Consider the following 26,290-nt stretch of genomic DNA (forward strand, 5'->3'; position numbering starts at 1 on the left):
GGACAACACTGAAGCAGTCCAGCACATTCCTTCTTGTGCTGTTGCGACTGTTCACATGTGAGGCACTACTACACAAACACCCCTGCAGAACACAAAGGAACAACGGCTGTGTTCTGCTTTTGCACAGCCCCTATCACTGACACATCTCAACAGTTCAAACAGGTTCTAACATGTGCCAGATCTAACTGCAACAATGCTGAGGCAGCTGGAACTCCCCTGCCCCATACACTGAATGCATCTGTTCGGGCATTCAACCCCAGATCTTTTCTGTTTCAAAGAATACCCCAAATTTTTATCTGGCAGTTAAATTCAATTACTGACATAACTAATAGCCACAACTGAATGCTACAAAATGAGTTTCATGTGTTTTCAACCTGTTTCTGCTTCTGACCCAAGAAATGAGCAGGCCCTTCAACAGCCCGTGTGAAATGCAATCCACACCAAATCTAAATTGACGTTGCTCTTGATCTACTGTGACTAGCCAATAAAACAGGCTGCCAAAATCAAGACCTAAGCGTCAATTTATGGGAAAACTTCCTAGATTTATGATCCAATGCTCACAGTTGGTGGAATAGTTGGGTCTCTGTTACCTGCATTGAATGTCATGACAACTAAATCTTGTGACTCTCAAGCTCACAAATCTACTATGGTTTCTAGTCCTAAACAGATTATTCCGCTGGACTTGCCCTGCAAAGATGTTTTATTCAAAAATTAGCACAAACAGACAGTTAACCTCATTCTCCATTATACACTTCTAATCCTTTCTTTGCTGAGCAGTAAATCCTAAAGATCTCCTACTGTCATGACAATGGTACCTTGTTGGTAAAGGCCAAGTCAGCAGAACCTAACTTCCTTGCTAAATAGCTTCTTACTGTGTAAGAAGCCAGATCTTCATCTACTACTCTGCTTGCAGATCAACATGAATTGCTCTCCCCCTTGTCAATTCATGGGGATACCATTAAATGCACATGGTATTTACAAGACGATCCCTGAAGCAGACACAAGCAGATGAACATCCTGGCTACATCCTAAAATGACTTTATAAATTGCAAAATGAGTCTAAGAAAGTATTGTATAAATAAGAACACAACTGTGTGGCATACCAGGTAAATAACTTTGATTAAGTGACAGATGTTTGCCTTGTAAGGGACACGTGATGGAAGAAAATGGAAGTAAAGCTATATAAAAACACAAACAGTTTAACAAAAGTTGGAACAAAAACCTTTGCCGTAGTAATGAGGGAGTTAGAGTCCTTGGGTTTGGTAATGTTAATATTACAGCTAGAAAATAAAAGAGAAACTAAATTGTGTGTACAAAGCAACAATTACATCATGAAAAAATCAAAATAAAAGCAAGGAAGTCATGTAAGAAAACAAAATGCTGATGTTCAGGTTGGTGAAAGAATATTTCTCAAAATCTTAGCATAATAGTTAGCCAAAAGGCAGTTATAACCTGATTTGCCAAACTACTCGAAATGTAGCAGATTCTAAGGACACAGTAAATGTTTACCTTTACAGTTAAATCCGTGTTGAAATATTAAGTGCAGCTATACTATATAAATGTTCTTGAGAGTTCATAAAAAGAGCCTACAGAAGGTACACATTCATTTCATGTGAATAGCACTACATCTAAATTTCCTAAGTGATCTTTCAGAACCCTAAGTGCATATATTAATAAAATGACTGTGTCAGGTCTGTAATTCACAGCTTTCACAAGTGAAACAAGTGACAGATCTCTGGACAGCTGAGGTGCCCAGCATATGATACATGTGACTGTCTTTAACAGAAGAGCAATGTTTTAGCTTTTGTCAGCTTTTGTCAATAATGATTAGCACTTCAATAAAAACACCGAAGAAATGAAACTACAGTGCCAACCCAAATCAAATCTCCTGTTACCAAAAATCCTTCTTCATCAGAAAGATGAATCCTGATGGAGATTAGCACGCTGCATGTACTTAAGCTGAAATATATCACTTAAGACAGTCTGCAGAGAACAGCTCAAAAGAAAGAATATTTGCAGAAACTGCAAAGCATCTCAAAGACTGTTCTTTGTTAACTAATAATTACTGAGATCTAATTGCAAGTTTCTGTTCAAGTTTTTTGCTCTGACAGAGTAAAAACTCAAGAACAACCAATTATATGCTCTGTACTCTCTAATAATTCAAGTGCAGACCACGAAGCCCTAGATAATAATTTACCCAGCAGGTCCTCAACCTCTTTATAAAAGACTAATTCACACACTCAAACTTAACATGACTAGCTATTAGTCAACTCTGTACTGGTGCTTCCTTGAAAGCAGCAAACAGCAGCTATTGCTCTGGTATCCAATTAACAAAGAGGGGACTCACTATCAAGAAAACAGATCTCTTGAAAGCAGACTACAGGACCAAGAAGCTGAACAGAAAGGAATCAGGGATAATGATGTCACCTTCATTTATAATTTCATTCTACCAGAGCTCACAGTCTGAAAATCTGCCACAGGTAGAGACAGTGAGTGAGAAATTTCCTACAGACCTGATAAAGAAAAATAAAAACATGACTCTGGAACACTAGTTTAGAGAAGACAGGTTAAGAAAAGCAATAAATAACAGACATAACTAGACTGATACCTAGCTCAAAATATAGGGAGAACACCTCACTGCCAATCAAATACTGGAAAAATAAAAGGAATGCTATTACAAATCCATATTCTGCACTGTTAATTTAGCATTCCTCAGAAGTACAGTGAAGTGGTATTTTAGAAGTGATAGAAGGTTACAACACTGAAGTGTCTTACACCAGATTACCTCATCTGTTACCAGAGACATTGAAGCCAAAAGAATAAAAGAAAATCATCTAATTCCTCTCAAGATTTCTGTTTGGCAATAAACATTCTTGTCATTCACTCTAGGCTTTTAACCATATTCTGTTAATTCTCAGTTGGTTTTAGACATCCTCCTGAAAGCTCTGAAAGCTGCTTTACAATCTGGCATGCAACACTACATAAAGCAGTTGTAAAATATTGACATTAACATTGTATTTTGCATCTTGTTACACTTGACAAAAACAAAAGACCAGATGGTTTGTACTTTCCAATAAAAACAGATTAGCTATGCAATTTAAAAGATGTCCAAGACTTAGTTAACTAGTGAGTTTGAGCACATTTCTTTTAAACAAAGAAAGTGTACTAGTTGAAACTAAAAGAGACATCAATCTGATAGATAAACAGCATATTATGACTGTTTACAGGCATTTACTAGAATTTACTGGACTGATGCTGCTGAAATTTTATCTGTTAAAACAGCCTGCCAATGTTTATCAACTAGATTTAAAAAATTAATATTACTACAGTTTAATACACTGTATATAACAGTAACTTTTAGATTATTGTACTGAAACTAGAAAAGAAACCTTTTCTACTGATTTATGTCAGAAATAAAGTTGAGATTTTCACTGCTAACTCAAAACATACTACCTAAGGGATTCCATAACAGTTCATAAAATGTCTTTGTTTTTAAAAGGTATGGTCTGTGGTATGTATTTTCTATGAAGAAATAGAAGAACACATGTAGCATCAGATGTGTGCACTTTAAGAAACTCTGGAATGTGAAATCCACAAATCCAAATAAAGCAGGTGGTATAATTTGGGAGGGAGAACTGAATTTAAGTTTAATGACATTACCAGGTTATCCTACCAGACTAATTCTCACTCACTGCATGACTTCAATGAAGCTCTCAGTCCTCATGCTGATTTCGATTTAGCTGAAGTGCTATTTGATGCGTTTCATCTGGACTTTTACTCACTTCAAACTACACTTCATTTAACCAGGCTGCTGCTCTACTCATTTGTTTTTCTACTTTATTACTCACAAATTGGTGTTGCTTAGTTTAGATAAAAGGTTGGCCTAAGTTGATTTTATAAATTTTTTTTAAATTTCATTAAGAAATAAATAAGCCATAGAAAGAGATCATATCAGAGGAAAAAAGTGAGAAAACCGTCAAAAGACGCCAGACCACAGTACCACAGAAAGTGCTGCTCTAACTATCTTCTATCTTCTCATAAATGCCAATAGATGGTTTGCTGTTTTAAGGCAGGATCAGTGCCCTGCCTCCACTCCCCAAAACTACAGCTCCTTCCAGCTGGGCATGCACGGTAATGCAATGCATTTTTAAAAGAGAGAGACAAAGAATGTGAGAGAGGCAGATTTCACAAGACAATCCAAGAATGCACGAGAGAGAGAATGTAAGGATAAGACCCGGAACATGAGATAGAGTGAGGGCAAGTGTGAAACTGCACAAGGACAAGCACAAGAAACCAAGCATGAGCAAGCAAGAGATGGAGCACAGCAAGCACACACAGAAGAGCACAAGCACACATGAGAAAGCAGCAGCACTTGAATACCATGAAGTTGTCAGATGACACATTTACTTAGAAATTCATCCCTAAAATAATTTTTTGATTTTTGCACAACTAAGCATGGGGTTTAGAATATAGTGAAGAAATATAAGTTTGCCATTCAACACTAATTTATTCATGCAGTTTGCTACCAGGATTACTAACCAGAGCTTAGTGTTAAATGTGAGATAACATAAGGAAAGGCTGTCAGTTGTAAAGTCCTGGAGTACTCTGATTAGTGCTGATAATAGAGTATCCTAGAAATATTCTTTTTGTTTTTAGTAAAATGGTACAACACAACAGCAATTAATTCAAAGTCATTAATACTTTTTTAACTATTGATAGAAATTATGACAAAGTCAGTTAGGCTGCTACCACCTGGTGGTGTGCTGATAATGCTAAAACCCATTTACATTTAATATGGTATCACAGCTTATGAAAGAAAAATTAGTACATTCTTTATGTGACAATAAGAACAACTACAGAAGTAGACTTTTTTTGTATAATTCATTAAGGTTTCACAAACAAATGCATCTTACAAATTAGCTATTCAACAAAATGTTTGAAGCCAAAATATTTTGAAATTAACATACTTTTTTATTTTCTTGTCACTCTACGTAATTTTTTCTGCATGGATTTACTCATAAAGCAGTATTACAGACTGCTACTACTCAAAATGAGGGATAAAGAAAAGTAATACCTTGTCCAAAATACTGTCAAAATGGATTTTCATGAAAATAGTTTTTATAAATGCAACCTATCAATATAAATTATTGCATACTGCCATTTATGACCACAAAATTTGAACTGCAGAGATACATTTAAATAGTGAATTTCCACCGCACTTATGGCTAAAAAATTATATAGCACATTTCCTAATAAAGTACAGAACTGTTTTCAGAAGAAAAATATTTGTATTTAACATCTGAGCTCTTACAAATAGTTTACACTTCCAACTGTAATGAGAAACAAATAAAAGTGTAGCAGAAACACTGTGGATTTGGGATGCTTGGGGGTTTTATCCCCAATTTGTTGCTCTTTATTTGGTTGAATTTAAAAAAGAAAAAGCTGACCTATTCAGCTCAAACATCAAGCTTGCCATCAGTATGGAACTTTTGTATCAGCTCAAGAAAGAATGGCAACTGTTTCAGAAACCTACAAGGTCCAGAAGAAAGCCATGCACCACAGGGCTTCTCCTGTATCACAGAATCTGCAGAGCTGGAAGGGACCCACAAGATCACTGATCCGAAGTGACTGGGCCATACTGGGATTGAACCTGTGACCTCGGTGTCATTAGCTCCAGGTCTCTCAGCCATATCAGGTCTAAAATGTTTATTGACTACTATCCTCACAAAGAAACCTATGAATGATAATAGAATATGAGAGGACACAGAGAAGTTTAGGGATATATGCAAAGCTTGGCATTTTTAAATCCTTCATTAAAAATTCAAAATAATTGTTCACATGACTTAATCACACTGTACAGGCTTAATACTCACCAATATTTGGGGAACTTGATCAGCTTGCCATAAACAGCAGTACTGAATGAGGGGATAACTGGAACAGGGATGCAGTATAATCCTTTACTGTCCAAAGAAGTCAGTGCTGCTTGAAAACCAAATATCTGGAACAAATGCAGTTGGTCAAATAGGTATATTATCATGTGACTAGATAACTTCCAAGATATTTTATAACATATGTACTTATACTCAGTAAGTATTAAATAAATTGTGTATTATTTTTAGAGAATTCCTTTTACCCAAACATAAATACAGCTACAAAAATCTACTACAAATAATGCCCTAAAAATACACATTAAAATATTTTCTTCACTCAAAAAATGTTAACTACGGTCAGCTGAATTTAAAAGAACACTGAATTACAATTTTTCAACTCAAGTACTTTAGTCTATATCCTTTAAACTTGCCAATTACATACTGCCTTTCATACAAAGTAAAATCACTTTGAGTAATTATAACAACACTGGTAGTTACCAAAGAGCGGTATTTAAGGAAATTAGAACCTTTCCTTCAAAGCTTTTTTTATTAATAAGAGCCTGGCTACAGAAAGAATCATCACAGGAATTCTTTATGATTTTTCCCTATTCAATATGGCAAACAAACTGTTGTAGACTTGTCTTTTAACATGCTGTACCATTCACAAGAACAGAACAACTCAGGCACTATTAAAGCTAGCAAAAAAAACATTTAAAACCCAAAGCTGATGTCCAAATTTTGCTACTAAAAATCCTCTCAAACTAAAAAACATACAGATGACCTGCAGTACTGCAATTCCAATTACTTTAAATGTGACGTGTCACCCAGAAAACTGAAAGCTTGCCATGCAATTCTGAAACACAGTTTCTTTAATGCAGATAATAAATATTTAAATTTTTGTAAAATATCAGCGTGGAAGTGAATAGATAACTGAGACATTTACTAAAATTCACAGTAGTCATATTAGATATTTATATTTTAGTAGCACCCAAATGTTTCAAGCTTCCTAAGCACATCTTAAAAGGCTGGAAAGGCCTGCTTTAAAACTCCTCCACAGAGCAGATGGCAACTGAACCATCTCAAAACAATTTTCCATATCTTAAGCTTCCCCCAGCCTCACAATAAAAGCTCCTCTCACATAATGCATCTTTAATTGAGAACATCCAGAGATCTATCCTCTTAAAATGAAAAACAATTAAATTGTTTGTTAACAGTTTTTGATTGCATATCTTCATTGTGATGGGTTTGCTCTATCAACACTACCAGTAGTGACAATCTTTCCTCCTAAATTCCCATCAAGTTTGTAAGTTTGTAATTTTGCAGCGATCTACAAACCACAGGAGCATTATCTCAGATGAGGAAAACAGTTTCTTTCTGAATAATTCTATCTTGTCACAAGGACCTTGGGGCTTCAGTTAGCACTTTCCTCATATGAAGTGTGCAGTGTATATTACAAAACACTTGGCTCGAGTCAGAAGCAGCAATCCCAAACAACAACTTTCTGTGAAATGTATTTACTCTATGGCCTTTCAGATTAGCTGAAAACATCCTTTCAGGAAACCTGCTAACACTTCAGATTAACTGAACATACATGATGCTCTCAGCACACATCTCAAGCCCCCACTGACCTTCAGATAGCAGTGCTGGTAGCAGTAGTGCAGCAGGTTGTCAGAGGGCTGCCCCAGGCTGCTGACCACATGCACCAGGTGCTCAGCGTACATGGGCACCGAGTGCTCCAGGTTAACCTTGTCCACCAGAATCCGCACGGAAGGTAAAGGCCGCAGGGGCTGGAAACTTGCAGCATTTAACAGCCCACTCAAGTTCTAAGGCAGGGAGGAAAAAGAATTATGTCATAACTTAAATGTATTATTTATCATATCTGTATGTTCTTACCCAAACACACAAGAAAATCTACATGAAATAAACTATTTACCGTTACCATGGCATTATACTACAAATCCTCAAATCTTTCCAAAATATTTTCTATTAAGTCAAAAATAATCAACTTTTTATCTGGAATTGTCTTGGGTGCAGGTGTCCAGGTGCTGGTGGTGTAGGGGCAGATTCTGTGAGAGGACACCAGGGGCTGTCCTGGGCCAGGTTTAGCCTGCTCCAGCCTGTGCTGCAACAGCCCCACCACAGGGCACAGCTGAGCTCCTCAGCCAAGCTGGGGGCACCTCTGTGCAAACACATTTTAGAATGGGCAAAAACACTACACAGGTTGCCAAGACTACGAGAATAAGTGAGAAACAGCAACATGAAAAGGAAGGTCAGAAAAGGACAGGGAGGCTGTGGTGCTCCAGACACCAGAGCAGAGCTTCTCTTGCAGCTCATGAAAGAGACAAGACAAAAGCAGACATCCATACTGCAGCCCATGCAGGTCCCCATGCTGGAGGAGGTGGATATGCCCTGAAGGGCACTGCAGCCTTGAGGAGAGGCCATGCTGGAGCAGATTCTCCCTCAAGGAGTGCAACCTGCCAGAAGGACTTGCACTGAGGGAGAACAGCATGAGGATGAAGGAATGGCAGAGCTCAGCTGTTACTGACCCCCATCTTCCATTCTCCATCCTCCTCTATTAAGGGGTGGGAGGTAGAAGAGTCAGGGAATGAAGGAGTGAAATTGAGTCTCAGGGGGAAAAGGGGCATGTTGTTTGGATTCTTAGCAATAAGTGAAATTAATTGCCCCAAGTCAAGTTTGTTTTGCTCATACTGGTAATTGGTAATTGATCTCCCCCTCTACCCTGACCCATCCCACTCTCTCCCCCACTGCTCTTTTGAGGAGGGGGAGTGAGAACAGCTGGGTAAGCATCTGGCAGCTGGCTGAGGTCAACCCAGTACAAGAATATGCCAAGTCAAAATATTTTGTCCTATAAAAATCTTTGTTTACCTTTTTATCACTCCAAAGCACTATCACCATAATACTTATCTCATGCTGATCTAGCCTTTACACTTCTATGTATTCACAGACATGCCAGGTATATCAACAAAAGAAGATGTCATTCCACAGAAAATAAATATCACAATTTTAGGTATCCAAGTCTATTTTTCATAGTATCCATTAAAATGGAGCACTGCACCCAGCACAGGTTGGACATGGGCATACCAGAATGAGTTTGCTGGAAACAAAGTGGCTGTGGGGTTGGAGCACATGAGCTCTGTTTTAAGAGAAACAGAGACAACTGAAATCTTTCAGTCTGGAGAAGGCCAGAGAAGAATCCTACTGCTGTCTACTGCAACCTACTGGGAGGGTACAGAGAACACCTGCTCTTGCTTTGACCAGGATGTTGAACTCCTGGCAAACACCTCCAAACATCTCTTCCAATCTAAATTACACTACAAATCTGAAAATTTTATTAAATATGCATCGAAATAGGACTATAAGTTGATGTACTTATGATTTTCAATCTAAACTTCAAAATCATTATTTTAAATATGCTTGGCTTCATTCAAGAAATGTAAATTGAGACTCCAAGTAATGACTACATCAAGCAAAAAATTCACTGGAATTCAACTTTACCTCAAACCTACAGCAAACATGGGACTCTTCTCCCATTGTAAAAACAGCATCTGTCCATGCCCATAAGGTGAAAAGCACTACAACCCACTGCACTTCTCAGTGCAATGTATTAAAAAGTGCTAAAAAGGAAAAAACTTCTCTGAGCAACCTGTTCCTGTGCTTCACCACCCTCTCAACAAAAAATTTCTTCTTAATATCTAAACTAAACCTGATCTTTTAGTTTAAAACCATTGTACCTTGTCCTGTCATTATCTACCTGTACAAAACCCTCTCCCCTCCTTTTTAAAAGCCCCCTTCAGGTATTGAAAGACCACAATCAAGTCTCCTCAAAGCATTTTCTTCTTCAGAATGAGCTACCAGAGCAGTCTCAGCTTATCAGATGAAATATTGGACAAAAACTCCTAGAAATTTAACTCAAGAATTGATGAGAATCTTCTTCTCACTCTCTCCCTTACCCATAAAACACCTTCCAGCCTCTGGCACAAGAGATAAACCTACTGCAAGCCTTCACTACAAGCCACAGTACCTCAACTTTGCACATTGACAAAGGAGACCAACAAGAATGAAACCAGTATAGGATTGTTTAGCTGGCATTATACATGGTAAAAGGTAAAACAAATGAAGGCTATTAGGAAATTTCTGTCTCTCTGAGCTTATCATTCAGCAGTTAAATGCTCAAGTCCTGCTGACATCCTGTCTGGAACTGGTACACACAGAGCTGGCTATTAAAACCTATGTCATCTCTACTGAGCCTGCATATTAAAAGACTTCATACTTTACCAAGTTAATGAAGACCCGCAGAACAGGTACTCACTCTTCTGATCATAAGAGCTACTGCTTTTTCATTTGTTTGATGCTTTAAAATCTTTTCCATTTGAAAGTATTTTGCCCACCCATACATAACACCTTCAATTTCCAAGTCTAACTAGTCAGACTCCCATTTTTGGTATCTGAAGGCTCACAGGCACCAAACTAATCCAGAACTCAGTGATACATCCAGCACATGGAATAACAGGCCAGTAAGAAAATTTATATGAAATAGCACATGCTGATATAAAACACTGAATCCTTATCTGTGCATACATACCTTCTCACCCATGATTATGGGCAGCAAGTGGTCTAGTAAATTGAATTCTGCCACAGGGATTATAATGGTACACTTAAGAACAGTGAACGTTGTAAGTCTAGTGGGAATGTATTCCTCCAGTGATGCCACTTCTTCTGAGCTTGGCATAGTTCTACTTCCATCTGTAATATCTACAATAAATGGAGATTACATATGTTTCACTAAAATATATAAAATATGCCCTACAGCTGATGTTTCAGAAATGCCTAAGGACTAGCAAAAAATGCCAAGCTTACCCTCTGCCCCTTTGCAGTTAATAATGTTATTCCACACTGTTTCTACCTAAAGCTAAATGCAATACTAACTGGATTTTCCTTTCTTGAAATCTGTATTGTTCTGAGAAATTCATCTTAACAGTCTACCATAACTTATTTCCATGCATTTTCATCCTATATAACTATTATTTTGAACTAATAAATACCAGTAGGAATACTTTCTTCTCTAAGATTCCAAAATTAAGCTAGAGTAGAAAATGAAGTAAGCTATTCTTACTCAACACGAGGCTTATGATTAAAACAAATGGCGTTCAAAGCATCTGAAATTATCTCAGAAGTACATCCAGCACTGACGGGGATATTGTGAATAATTTACCTTTATTTTACATTTTCCTCTTCAGACTCGAAAAAACTATTTGAAAGCTGCACCTTTAGAAGCACTAAAAGTAGTGTGGTATAATTCTGTACTTTTGTGTATATGCAATAGGAGCAAACCTGGCTTAGTTCTGCTGTATGGTTCATACTCATGTTCCAGAGCACAAACGATCATTTTCATGATGCGGTGCACAGCGCTGCTATCCAGTCGAAGATTGAGTGGACCCACAATGAGGCTTTTTGTAGACATCTCCTGAACATTTCCAAAATCTTCACTCTTTACTGAAGAAAGGTCTTGCTGATTCCCAGAAACTACAACAAGTTTTATAAAAGTTACACACAATAACATATAATAACATATTTTATCAGCTACTTCTGTTTCAAATCCTGTGATCAGACTTAATAAATACACAGAAAAATATAACTATGAAAATATAACATACAAAAATACAATCACTGATTTAACAGGTTTTAACAAAATTATTTCTGGTAAATGCAGAGCAAACAGGACAAATTTCTGCCTTGCCTCCAAGCAAAGTAAAACTTATTAACTCTTCCATAAACTTTGTATTTCTCAAATTTGGGACTCCTTGGAGGTGTCTAAATTTCTATGGCAGCTTAAACTCACATGTCAATAACAGCCACAGTGTTCAAAACTTTGTACAGCTTGTCACAAAGTTACGTATCCCCAATAATCAAGGAAAAGATGTGCTGCAGAGACATGACAGATTTGGGCCCTCGAAAGGTTAGCTGCCATGACAAGACTGGAAGAAGCAGCCTAAAAATGAAGATAAACCCTTCCATCCATTCACATTTACCACCACTCACTGACATATGGACAACAAGAAAGAAAAATTCTTTAATCATTATGCCTCAGACTGTTTTTTTTTTAAAGCCAACAGAGATAACAGAATAGTTTAGTAGAGTAATAAGACAGACCAAAATCACACATTCAGCGTATACAGGCTACCCATCAGCTACCAGTGAGTACAGGCTACTCATCTAGTCAGACCAACAGCATGACTGTTTCTCTAAACATACTTCATGGAAATTCTTCAGTTAAATCATGCAGATTTCAGAAGCTCAAGCTTTCCTATCACACATGACTTGTAAAACTATGGTCCTATCCCTCTAACACTTTTAGCTTGCTGAACTTCACTCTGATTTTTTTCCTAAGATCATCACTTTGACAATGTTTTCATTGCTTTGACAGAAGCACTAAACATTAAATATCTTGCTGACCATAACACAACTGAACACTGACAAAATAAGCATCAAGACTAAATGGTTCTGAGACTACAGAAGGACAGCGGAGCTGGTGACAGGCCTGGAGCACAATACGTCTGAGGAACTGAGGGCAGTGGGGTTGTTTAGCCTGGAGAAAAGGAGCTGAGGGAAGACCCTACTGCTCACTAGATGTACCTGGAAGGAGGGTGTAGCAAGGGCAAGAGGTCAGTCTCTTCTCCCAAGTAAGAAGCTACAGGATGAGAGGTCTCAAGTTGTACCAGGGGAGGTTTAGATTGGATATTGGGAAAAATATCACTGAAATTGGCTACAGGCACTGGCACAACCTGTCAAGGTAAGCATTGTAACCACAATCCCTGGAAGTAATCAAAAAATGTATTAATATGGCACTTGGGGACACAGTTTAGTGATGAACATGGCAGTGCTGGGTTAAAAGTTGGACTCAATAACTTAAATAGTTCTTTTCCAACCTTAACAATTCTATGATTTCTGGTTGCCCAAGAGGAACCCAGTCATTCACCCTTTGGTCTCTCTCCTTTACTGTACTCTTTTAACTGCACTCATTCAAAACAGTCCTTACATAGAGGGAAGCAGAGCTTGGTGGAAATGGAAGCAAGCATAGGGGTTTTTTTCCTTCATGTTTAAATCATACTCCATAAAACACTGTTGCTTCTAAGCAGTGGTGAGGATAAAGGTCCTCAAATAAACTGAGACTGCGCTGAATTGGATGCACAGCTGGCATAATGTTCTGCAGACCTTTACAGGCTTATGCACTCAGCAGAAGAATTAGCTTTATTCTTAAAAGCCTAACAGAAGTTGACGGTGAGAGCATTTATAGCCTCTGCTTCACTTGGTTTGTTGTTTTTCTGAGAAGAAAGAGAACAATAAAAGAAAGATAAAAGGACAGAAGGATACTTCCTTATAAAACCTACTCAAATCTTCAGCTGGAACTGAATTACAATCTTTTGAATGAATCCTGAAAGAGATTTGTTTGAAACCCAGCATACTCGCTTCTGCATTTATTTTATAGGCAGTTAACACAAATACTTTTATCCTTCCAATTCTACACAGTATTCAGTTCAGATGAACACTACCAAAGAGTGCAAAAAACCATACCATCATATAAAAATAATAAGGCCAAAAACAATAAGGCCAGAAGTAGTAACAGCCTGCCTTTTCAAAGAGGAAGAATCAGATTTGCTTGTATATATTGTATGTATATAAATAATATATCTAAGTGACAAAATTCATACAAACCACTTTTTGGAACGGTTCCAGTTAATTCCACCCAAATGCAAACAGAAAAGGCAGAAAACCTATTGGTTCTACAGAAGTAGGTAATCTTGAAACTTCATGGATGCATAAAGAAAACCAATTTTCAACCACTGAGTTTTCAAGCTCCTTGTAAATTGTATTTAATTCTAATTCTAATCAACCAAAAATATCAAAATGAGTGCTGCATAATAAAGTTGCCAGCACAGTAGAGGGGTACACATTACAAACAAAAGGTAACTTCAACAGCACACTCTGCTAGCTCTGTAGGTCATGCAAATCAGTGATCAAGGAACTGACAGGCTACATAATGTTTCAGAGAAATTGTTTTGCACTGAAAGCAAAAAACCAGAAAAATAAAGGCAGGGAAAGACAGACAAAATGTCTAAATAAGACTACTGTGCATGACTATCTTGCTTTCATTCAAAATACTGAAACTGATTAATGCACTTCTGTAAATGACAGATGAAACTCCTGAGGGTTAATGTTAGCCAGGAGGCACTTGTGGTTTAATCAGTAATCCTATGCTTCAGGAAAGGTTAAAGGTGCAAAGAATGTGTCAAACCAAAATTGCCTTGACAGATAAAAATCTTACAATCACAGTAACTGCCTCCTATAACTTAAGTTTGGTTCGTTTTTTTTTATGGTATGTGGGGTGCAGTAATGGTAACTAAAAACAGTTACACTGAAATAAGAAATAGTAAAATGCAAACTTCCATATAAAAAAAACACATTAAAAATGCAGTAAATTTAGATTGTTTTCAAAATCTTAATGTATTTATACCTTCATCTTAAATAAATATTTTGCACCTATTTGTTTACATTCTATATAACAACTCTGCATTTAACTCACAATATGGAAAAATTAGCTAGAAAATAACTAGCAGAAAGCATCACATCTGCTTTTCTGAGGGACAAAAACATTTTAAAATTTAAGATTTTAAGTTCTTGACTCTCGAAAAACAACAACCGTTTAAACAATGTAAAAATTAATTATTCTATTATTTTACGCAGCCGGGTTCCTGAAATCAAGGGAACAACACTGAAATAAAAGCACACAGTAAGACTTGATAGAAAGCCAAGCTACATTTTGTGAGGTGTTTTCCTGGTGACTGATGGAGAAAATAGAAGCCAAGGCTACAAGAAATCATCCTGATAGGGAAAAAAAGAGAGCTAAGGAGGGAAAAATGTAGTCAGAAAATACAACAGTCTGACACTGAGGAAAATAAAAAAGCATTTCTGAGTTCAGTAAATTCTGAAAAGCATTAGTTAAAAGTCAGGAAGAGATATGATCATAACATTCCTTATGCATTCAGAGAAACAAGAAAAAATACTCCACAAAATCAATTTTTCTTAATAATGCACATAGTCTGTGCATATTTAAATTTCTACACTAAGATTCAAAAGGAGATAAGGCTTACCCGAGGTTTTCAACTTCTCTACATAGAAGTTCAGTGTGCAATTAAACACTTAAATTGTTATTAAAACCAGAAGACGTCTGCAGTATATGTTTGACTTCATTGTAAATTTTCAGAGTTTCACACCACTCTCATGGTACAGAGGAAAGCCTCAGAGTCAGGAAAGAACTGTTAAATTTCCTGGTGTCTGCCTCTACTGCTGAGGGCAACAGCACCATTTACTTATTTTTGTAAATGTTTCATGATGCAACTAAAAGGAAACTGGAAGTTTCTTTCCTACTCCTTTCAGACTTGATGTCCACCACGTCAAGAAAAACAAAGCCAAACATAAGGAGTTGTGAATTCTCTCACACAGAAATAGAAACACAAAACACAAAAAACCCCCCAGATGAGTTGGACTGTGTAGTAAGGACAGATAAATGTTCAGCCACAAAATAGCAAGAAGTTCCCAACAGATATCCAGAGAAATAGTATTCACAATAATAAATACACAGATGGGCAAGAAAGTAATATTAATTTGACAATAAAACTGCAGAACAGCAGCTGTAAATGACAGTGTTCTGAGGAGTGAGGGGGAAATTATATCACAATCAGTGATAAGAATATCTGTGAAAAAATAGAAACGTATTACTTGCTGATAGATTAACTCCTTTGTCCCAGCTTTTGTGACACTCACAGAAGTAGACATATTTACTTCATTAAATCCACTTCTCAGATTTAGAAAAGAATGTATTGGAATCACAAAGAACTATTTAGAATTATCCTATATCTTTGTGCACAGAGTTTAGAGTAGTATTTGCTCATCAAGTTGTTTGGATACGTATATTAAAAGATAATTCTTCACACTTTCTTGCATCCTTGCATTTTTCTTCGTAGAAGAAAAACAATAGCCCTTTTCATCTTCTGTGCTAAGTATATGATCAATCTCATTCTTCAACCAGGGTTTCTCAAAATATTTTTAATGTGCAAAGTCAATAATAATAACTTTTTTTAAAAAGACATCATATTGTATGAATTCCACCACTGCTACAAAATACTTAACTTTCAGTTCAGCAACTATAAAAAATACCATTTTGATTACTTATGCAAGAAAAGAAAAAGAAAAAAAGCATACCAACAACCAACAGCTAACCAAAACAACTAACCTCTGAAAGACATCAATGAAGATGAAAGCATTTTAATTATGATCCTGATGGTAAATCTAAGGTAAGTTAGAGGACAGTTGGTCAAGGACCATTTAGGCATGAAAAGTCTTTGTTTTTATTATTTATCAGGGTAAACAAAGGAAAAAAGGTACCTTTGCCACCGGTGCTTTCCATTGTATACAAGTAATCCATGTAGAAAGCCCCAAACCTCTGCATTCCAGCTATCTCTGTGTATGTCTCCTACCAACAAAGCAAAGCAAACAAAGAAAATGTTGTATAAGGAAAGAAACTTGAGATTCCCAACTGATAGATTGTTACTAGAGAGATATATTCATGTTTGGATTTGTGCATCAACACAGGGAAAGGCTTATCAAAGCAAAGGACAGAGGTTATCACAAGAATTCACCTTTCTGATAGGTAATGTAACTTCCATTTGAGGCCACACAAATGCACATCCATAATTCCTGTGGACATGCTGACCAATTCATCAATTACATCGAGTCAATTAGTATCTTTAATGAAGTAACTATTCTTCATTTGACCTCTTGCATGCAACACATCAACCTAATTAAATACGCTGAAAACTTCAGCTCGTTCAATTTGGCTTTGCTATTCAAGGAATATTGTAGTTTTATCTTTCAACAGTAGGAAACTTATCAAGACTTTATGCCAACATTGGGATTCATACATAATATAATACATCACACAGCAAATCTGCTTCCAATCTTGCCAAAAACTGGGCAAATTGTGAAAGCATTGAAGACAGACCAAGGATAGAATAAAGCTTAAAACACACTATGGGAAAAGATTGACTATAAGTACTTGTGATTTTACTAAACTCATTTTTTCACGTGATTATTCAGTATTACACTTCATCAATATTACTAAAAAGGTGAAAATAGTTAAATTTAAATTTAAAGGAAATTGGATACATTCCAAAATTGTAAATGGCTTACCTGTACAACAAACAGCACAGACCTCCACCAATGAACACAACCAGAAAGGACCACCTTGGTCATTGCAACCAATCTTTAATAATGGCAGACAACCAGGGAATAAAGCTTTACTGCACAATTTACAACAATAGAGACTAGAGGTGACTGAAAATTTGTCTCCACAAAAGGGAGAACTAGCAAAATTTTCTCTAAGTAGACCAATATAGAACACAAGCAATAAAATTAATACTGTCCAAATCTGACAGTACTTATTAGTTTGAAGACCACAGACTACTTACTGTTTGGGTTTAAAACACGTGCTGGTAAAGCTTGACTTTTGCTAGTATTCTCCACATGTCTCTTTTCCTCTTAAAATGTTCTGTGGTTACTGCTTTTGGAAACTATGACATTAATTCAGTTTTTGGGGCAGGAGGGGAGTTTGAGGTTTCTTTTGGACATGTTTTTTCAGTTTGGCTCTTTTTTTGGCTTGGTTTTTGTGGGTGTCTGTTTTTTGACACAAACAGATTTACTTGGGGTTTTTTTGGCCAGCTGAAAAGTAAGATTCAGTTAAATGTGTAAAAGTAAAGAGAATTCAGTCCTCTAATAGTACACAGATCTAAATAATTAGAAGAAATCCATTAGAGAACATTGGAAATTTTTTTATAAGAAAAATGTAATCCTCTGACCTTATGATGAGCTGCATCCAATATAAATTCTGCACGAATACTATTATTTTCTGGACTTCTGTAATCAAATAGTGAATTGGTAAGGTATGTCATTCCTTTCACACTCAGATTTTCTCCACAATTAAAGAAGCATGCCTCCTTCATGAGGCAGTAGAAAGTGAAGCAAGAAAAGAAAAGAAAAAAAAAAATCAGTCAAGTTAACAGAGTAGTTCAATTCTGTCATAACACAAATAAAACACACACAGATTAGTAATCTTCAATAGCATGTTTCATTCTGAATGAAGGTGAAACAATGAAATTAATTTCATTCATATAACACAAGTTCCTGTCTACTCCTTCCCCATTTTCAAATGAATAAAAATTGCCTGAACCAATGAATATGATACAACTGATGATATAGAACATAATAGCAGCATTTTAACAGCAAATAACCTTAGATCATCATCACTCCAAATCTTGCCCCAATCCTCTTCTGTATACAAACTTGTCACTGCACACTCTATTTCTGGCTGCCCAATCCTTTCAGATGCTGTACTCATTATCTTCAAGGCAATCAGTTATTTCCATGCATGACCTCATTGCTACATTATCATTCTTTATTCATCTAGATTTTAACATGCCTCCTCCCAGACTTCTACCCTTCTGAAATCAATACAACTTTCCTAACAAGAGTTATTAATCCAAAAAAGTTTTTTAGGAGATTTATTTTTGTTCCAACTATCTATTCTCAATCACAGGCAGAGCCAGAACCTTTATGAAAGGACCAATCCCACAACCACAGCAGTACACAGACAACAGGCAAGTAGAATCATCACCACTGTCATTAAGCAGGTACTTTCCTAAATTCCTGGACTAGAAAGTGGCAGAAAAATGAGTAAGAATAAAACCCCAAATGTTCCTTATTAACTAACTTAAAGGAAATTATCTCCATTGGTCAGAACATGGGGCTAATAATGCCACAGCTGTGGGTTCAATCCCTGTATGGGATATTCACTAAAGAGTTGGACTTGATGTTTTTTCTGGGTTCATTCCAAAAGAGACAATTTTATGATTCTGTGAAATTCTTTTGCTCACCCACTCACCTCAGTCTAAAAAATCAATTCTCTCAAGATTTTATACCTGACAATCTCAGTTGCTACAGGCAAGGTGGCTGTCCACCCTCACATCCCCAGCCACATCCCCCTTGTCCTTAACAAGGCCAGCATAGCATTTTACAGCTGGCTCATCCTTGCCTCCCCAGCCTCTCCTTCTGGAAAAGCCTCTGTGTATCCATAACAGCACACCAGTCATACAGTGTGTCCCACTGCATCCCTAAAATCCCAATAATGTCATACTCAGCAGCCATATCATGATATTTTCTTGTTTTCTGCTCTGCACACACTAACACCTGAGATGGGTGTCAAGCCATGATGTGCTCAAATCTATCATAATATCACAATTTCCCAGATTAGGAGATATTTGACATAAATACAGGCACTTATTTTCTTCCATATTCCTTATTTTCCTTTTTAGAATACTTTACAAGATATCACAGAGGACTAACATCAAGTTAACAGGTCTCTTCTTGTCTATATTATTTGTTTTTATTTAAACATAGATAATAGTTGCTGTTCTCCAATACTTTAGGGCATTACCCTATCTACAAATCACCTAAAAATCATCATTATTGAATTCAGAATTTCATGCAACACTTCATTAAATAATTTTAAAGTAGCTCATAATGATACCTGATTTTTTCTTAAACAATTGAAGATTTGCATCTGTTTAAAATACAAGAATTAATACTGTCTAACTCATTCACTTCATACTGCTCTCAATCTTACTGAAAAGTGAGGTAAGACACTCATTCAGTATTTGTGCCACCTTTATTATCTTCACCATACAGTGTTCCCATTTTTTCCCTTCCAATCTTTGATTGATTTAAGTACTTTCAAACACTTTCAATTATATTTTAATTTTTTATACAAAATTACAAAGGCAACAATGGGTTACTCTCCAAAAAGATTTTTAAAAAGTCTTATATTCTGCCTCTTCTCAATCTGAGATATTTGTCTTTTCAACTCTAAGGAATAGACACTGAGCTCTGTATCACAGTAATCTCCAAAAATCACAGCTAGTAATAGCAGTCTTTTCCATTTTTGCAATCAGATATTTTAATAAAGGATAACAAAATTGCTTACTGGGCAAATCAACTGTTATTTCAACATACTCACTTCATCACTTCTATTCATATTCTCTTCAAAGTCTTTAATTCCCATAATTCCTTTAAGGCACATAGCTTGGCAACCAACAAAACCTATTTGGCAATCAAAAAAAAGTTCACCTTTCATAAGGACCTAGTGATGAAAAAGAATAAAGTGATAAATTTTTAAGCCTTCTATTCCACAAGAAATAGAGAAGATGGACGAAAATGAAGCAAAATATGCTTGTTTATATAATTAGAGTTTCAATAAATAGCAATCACACCGGCCACCAGAAAGGAAGGTATCACTATAGTGTTCAACCACTACAACACAGAAGTTTAGAGAGTTAATATCTATGTGATTATTACAACAAACACATATAATATGACAGCATATGAAAAATCGGCAGATAAATAATTTAAAAATACTTTACCGGCAACTTCTTGGTAATGACTTTAAATGGATCAAAAAAGCCTTGTCAATGTAAAATTACCTCAACTGTTGTTCCTTCTTGTTCCCAGCATATGACTTCTTTGGATTTTACTTTCTGAGGGCTGTAATAACTACTTTCAGCTTGCATTTCAGTGAGCTACAGAAGAACAGGATAAACACCTTATAAAAGTCAATATTAGTATTCAATGACAGTATGGTCATTAATACACAGAACTGATAAAGACAAAGTAAACTATGGGCAAAAATACATTAACTGTCAGAAAACAGGTGCAATTAAACAGCTGTAGCACATTATCCATATCCAGAACGTCTCATGTTCAACTTTGGTTTGAAATATGCTACAACAGAATGCTTTAAATCCACTACGGTATTTTCAGTTTGCTTATCGAAAGAGAAACTGTGTGAAAAGATGAAACAGATATAAATACCAAATAAGCTTATAAACTCCTGTAAAAATCCATTAATATTTGATTTATTTTCCCCAGAAAATAATTAAACATCATTATAGTATTGCAGACACTTTTTGATTATAACCATACACATTTTTGTTTCATGTCATGCCAATCAAGAGCAACATGCATTTATATTTCTTGCATGATTTTGATATAAAAATTCAAAATGGGAAAACATGCACAGGTTAAAAAGCACATAACATAGAGCCAAGAAAAACAAGTAAAAAGATGCACTCTATACTGAATATATTACATTTGGCACATAAAAAACCTCAAGTTAGTTTATGGTGAACAGTTTAAATACTTCAAAATGTAATTTTTTGAAACGAATATCTACACACTCTCTTTGTTTTCAAGACTGGATACAAACGGATGCTGTTTCAATTTAAAATTGTGTAATCTGAATGTCCAAGAAAATTGGATGAAAAAAGTCACTGATCACCCTTCACCTGTGTGCAATTATTGCGGAGGAAAAGCAATTAATTGATTAAAAGAACTCAGAAATTACAAGAATAGTTTTCACCATTATTAGAAAACGGTACATTTAATTTGGCATGATTTTAGCTGGAATGATATCAACTATTCAAAATGTTAATGCAGAAACTTGACCTTATTTTTTAACCAAAATATGAACCACAAATTAATTCCATACACTCTTTGCATGCAAGCAGAACAATGAATTCTGTTTTCCTCCTGTCACCATATTAGCATCATACATCACTTCACATTTCAAATCTCTAAAATGCAAAATGTTACATTTTGAGTAGTTTTTAATCACTTCCTAATATAAAATGCGTGAATTTGCAAATGAAGCATTAGGAAAACCCTCTCTAGCAAAACACATGTTCAAAGAATCAGCTCATATTATTTTTAATGAGTTTTCTTGCATGAGGAACAAGAGCACAAAATTACTACTGTACGACAGTGTAAAAGAAGATGCTGAGCCATGATAAATGAAAAATTTGGACTTTAGTGGCTTGTTCATGTTTCAAGTGGTGTCCCAGGAAAATAATTAATTATATTCCCAGGAATATAATTAATGTTTCAAGCGGTGTCCCAGGAATATAATTAATGGAGGGAACAAAATTATAATATTTATTTTTAGCCTCTTTTAATGCAAGCTGAAGCAGACTGACACAAAAGAACACGACTGAACACTTGAATGCTGTTGATATCTTCAAATTTTTCAACCAAATTTTTCAGGAGGCTGAAGGCTTAAAACATCAACATCCCCACAGAATATCTACAGCTTCCAAAGTCACTTGTCTCACCCTTTCAGGCAGTTTCTGAGCAGCTAAATGCCCTTCTACACCACCAAACAAAAACAGCTAAATTTGGCATAAAGCCCCATAAAACATTCCTGTGCACAGATGTCAAGCCAAACAGGCAGAAAAGGGACAGGGAGCTCCTGATGGTACTGGGTATAATCAGGCACATAATTTTTGTATGAGAGTTACAAAAGTCTTGCAGTTAATCTGAAAGGCTCAAAGTCATAAAAATCATGCTAAATTACTCTGTGGCAAAGTTCTGACCTTGATTTAATACATGCTTAATTGTAAAGCCAAGAGCCATTTGGTGTAGTCATGCACATAGAATTGCTTGCAAATAGCTTGAAACATTGCAAGTATTCTGCTAATTCAATACTTTAATTTCTAATTTCTGTCAATACATCTCAATATCTTAGTCAGACTCTCCATATTCCCTTCTGCAAGCTTACAAAATATTAGAAGGCCAGCAACAATTTCCAGCTGTGCTTAGAGCTTATATTAAATATTTCTCTACATATACTGTTTATAGCTCAGCCTATATGTACTATTTATCTTCTTTTCCTTCAATAAAATTTCGACCTATGGAAAATTAATTCAGCATTATCAAGTTAAAATGGTATTTTCACATACAATAGTCCAAAAAAGGAATAGTCTCTAAAAATTCCTCCAATCCTAGCTCTAAATTAGAAGGGCTTTTATAAAGAAATATGTATTTGTAATGGAATTCTGCAGTGAACATTCACAGAATGCCTTCAGGCTTTTTCCCATCAAAAAATATTAATCTAAGTAAATTAAGTGGTTTCTTTTGAACATGATGAAGTTCACACTCAAATTCTAAGCTCAAATAACAAAAACTACTCACATTGCCATTATCAGTCCAGTACAATTCAAGAGGAATTTTTAGCATTCACATTTCTTGTTATTCATTAACTAAATACTCCCCTCATAATACCAACAATATTTGTCTTGAATCAAACAGTATTTGAATGCTCAGGAAATCTTTATGCACTTCCTCAATAAGTGACACAGAGAAATATTTACCTTAAAAGTCACTGTTGCCTTTGTGCAGTAAAAGCCAACTGAAATAATAGGATCCTTGAGGGACTGAGACTTCTGCTGTTCTGCTGTTCCATCACCAATTCCACCAGAATCATTCTCTTCATCATCATAACTCACAATAGCAGGAACAAAAGACCAAGCCCAAGAAACCCATCCTTGTTGCTGGTCATCATCTTGATGGAAGTAAGGATCTTGACCAATGTACTGTGTAGGATATTGCATTACTGAGCTTGCTTCATCTTCTGTGCCTTTTAAAACAAATACCAAGCTAAATTTCAGATAAACCATACTTAAAAATTCATTTATTAAATTCAAATTTAAGGTATGTGAAATTTATCTTGGACTGTATTCCACACAGCATTCACTGATACTTGGCTTATAATCATAGGAAGTCAGTACAAATTTTAAATTACTGAATATGAGTTTTTTCAAGCACTTCTTTGATTCATTAACATTTTTCTCCAAAAAATATTAAGGGTCTTGGCCATAGTTTTAGTATCATACATCTGCAGTGAGACTAGAATTTGCCATCTACACCACAAGCCCTCAAGACTGCTTTCATTAAAGACTTCCTAAAGCTGTAAAATTAAATCTGACTAAATAATGATATCATGATCTTATAGTTTCCAATTTTAAAATTAAATTCAAAAGTACTTCAAATTAATCTGTGCTACTACATAACTAACTACAAGTTAATCTATGCTCAAAAAAGCTGGTAGCCATCTGTGAGTCAAAAGTCAAAATATTGGTCACCTGTGAAAATCAGCAGAGATCGCATGCAGAACAAAGTAAGAACTTCCCCAAAGATTCAAGTCTAAGACTCATTATCTAAACAGGTAGGTAATGTACTGCATGTACAAATAGCTTTTATCTGGTTTCATCACCACTCTTGTGGGACTCATGAGGGCTATTAAATACTTCAGAATTACTGTAGGTAGTACTGGATGCAGTACTGTTCCTGAAGGTGAACATTATGTTCAATGAATCATTTAACTGAGAACAGAAATAGCCATATTCCAATTCTATTCATGTATTTTCAATCTCAGAGATCCCATTTTTACAAGTTTCAGACCTTTTATTGCTTAGTTTAACTGCTCTTTAGCCTTCTACTCTTTTTATACTTGCATAACTGAGGAAAGAATAATAAAAAACACTCCTGAGAATTCTCTGCACTTGCTTAAGAGGCAAGGGTATCTCCTCCCACAAAGGCAGTGCAAGCTCCCTTTCTACTCCCTTCATACAAGTCTCAAGGAGCAGATTTAAATCCAGAAACAAATCTTGAAACACAGCAAATACAGAAGAGGTGCACATAAAATCCTGGAAAAAGCCAAGAGGAAGAACTGTCAGCTGTAGAAGGAAAAAAAAACTGACACTGATCATGACTCAAGTAGTTTAGTACAGACTGCTGTTGGCAAGCACAAAAGAAATGGTGGAAGGCCTGGCAACAACTGAAAAAAAGGTGGAGCTGTAGAACCTGGGTCATGTATAACATTTGGTCTACCTGGCCATAAATTTCAACCATCATTTAGCATACCCCTTTTTGAAATACACGGAGAGAACAGTAAAATATGCCAAGTAATAGTTTGGATTATAATGTTTTTTAATATTTTGGAAAACATTAAAATAAGCACCATTTTACCCTAGCTCCTCTACCTATATACTGTGAGACAGAAAATTGCAAGAGGAATATATATATTTTCTATCACTAAATTAAAGCTACTACAGCCCCTATACAATCACCAAACTTAAGAAAATATGCACATCAGCCTGATAAACAACACACAACATCCTCTAAACACTACAAATATAAATACATTGTAAATTCATTTATAACAAGGAATATGTGAAGGAGAGCGTGTATGTGGGAAACATGAATCACAGTCTCTTTGCTTTGAACTAACTACACTAACCACTTCATTGCCTGAAAACATATTGGATAATGAAACATAGTGACAAAACCCCTGTTTTACTTACATGAGTTTGTTAAAGGACAAAATGTTACCCTGCATCAGGTTTCTAAAGTCATTTTTTTCTAGCCATTCATAGTTCACACTGGAAGTCTTGCCCCATAATGCAGGAGAGTGATTCCAGTTAAGAAATACATTTTATATATATTACACAAGTACAGTGTGACTGCATCTCACTGCTTGCATGCTCAAATCAAGTCTGACCTTCAGAAATTTACTTTCTCTTAAAGGATTTGAGATATTTATCTGTAATAGGAATCTGGAAACTAGTTTCTCTCAACATCAATCTGGAATTAACATAGTAGAAAATTACTCTCTTGGTATTTATTTATTTATTTCTCTGTCTATATATTTTTAGCCAGCTATGGGTGATCCAGCCTAGCCTATGGCTACATGAATACAAGTGCTGGCACTAGAGGAAGAAGGAAGGAATGCATCCCTGCTGGCAATAGCATGAATTTTCATCTCATTGAATCAGCCATGAAACTGTATGAGTGAAGCTTAGTACATGCTTCAAGGACAGAGATGTAGATGTTCATTCTTGTGTCACTAAATAATGTATACATTAAAATTCATGTTCTTATTCACAATTTGTCTGCTACAAACCCAAGAAGCTACTACAAACTCACAACTAAGACACTGGAAACAAGCATAAATGGCACGACCATTTTAGCTTGTGTGTGGCAAAATATTTTGCAGTAAAGATACAAATGGGCTTCTAAAACTGCCTCTACATCTCTGCCTTGGCCATCCAACAATTGCCATCTGTCTTGTGTTCTGAAGGAGATAGCTCTGTCAAATACATATGATCATATAATTAAGTACAACAATAATGTTAGAGCACAGCACAGTTGAACAAAAGCTGTGTAGGCAACTACAGATTTCTTTTGCAATCTTATCCCCGACCCTTCTGAAACATCTTGTGCATAACAGTGCAGAGTTACATTATATTATTTCTTTTTGAGATGGCTGTCTTATGAAAAGCTAGGAAGTCAAACTGACAGTTGTTCAAAAGAATGCAAATGGGACTGACCAACAGCAATTGCAATTCAATGATCCTGAAGGCACTCATTAATACAAAGATGACAAGATGGACTGCCAAAGA

General features: G+C 35.9%; 1 protein-coding gene across 1 annotated transcript in view; it reads right to left on the reverse strand.

The window, feature by feature from the left end:
* Positions 1 to 26,290, reverse strand: part of VPS13B (vacuolar protein sorting 13 homolog B) — a 429,559-nt gene that overhangs the window by 349,606 nt on the left and 53,663 nt on the right. The window contains exons 8-16 of the mRNA XM_059490125.1: positions 23,201 to 23,466; positions 20,480 to 20,575; positions 20,017 to 20,139; positions 17,804 to 17,941; positions 16,335 to 16,422; positions 11,223 to 11,414; positions 10,474 to 10,643; positions 7,499 to 7,693; positions 5,874 to 5,998 (exon numbers count right to left, since the gene is read on the reverse strand). Of these exons, the coding sequence (XP_059346108.1) occupies positions 5,874 to 5,998; positions 7,499 to 7,693; positions 10,474 to 10,643; positions 11,223 to 11,414; positions 16,335 to 16,422; positions 17,804 to 17,941; positions 20,017 to 20,139; positions 20,480 to 20,575; positions 23,201 to 23,466 (1,393 nt within the window). The remainder of the gene's footprint in view (positions 1 to 5,873; positions 5,999 to 7,498; positions 7,694 to 10,473; positions 10,644 to 11,222; positions 11,415 to 16,334; positions 16,423 to 17,803; positions 17,942 to 20,016; positions 20,140 to 20,479; positions 20,576 to 23,200; positions 23,467 to 26,290) is intronic.

The sequence above is a fragment of the Ammospiza nelsoni genome, chromosome 1 (genome assembly GCF_027579445.1).
Source record: "Ammospiza nelsoni isolate bAmmNel1 chromosome 1, bAmmNel1.pri, whole genome shotgun sequence".
Taxonomy (NCBI): domain Eukaryota; kingdom Metazoa; phylum Chordata; class Aves; order Passeriformes; family Passerellidae; genus Ammospiza; species Ammospiza nelsoni.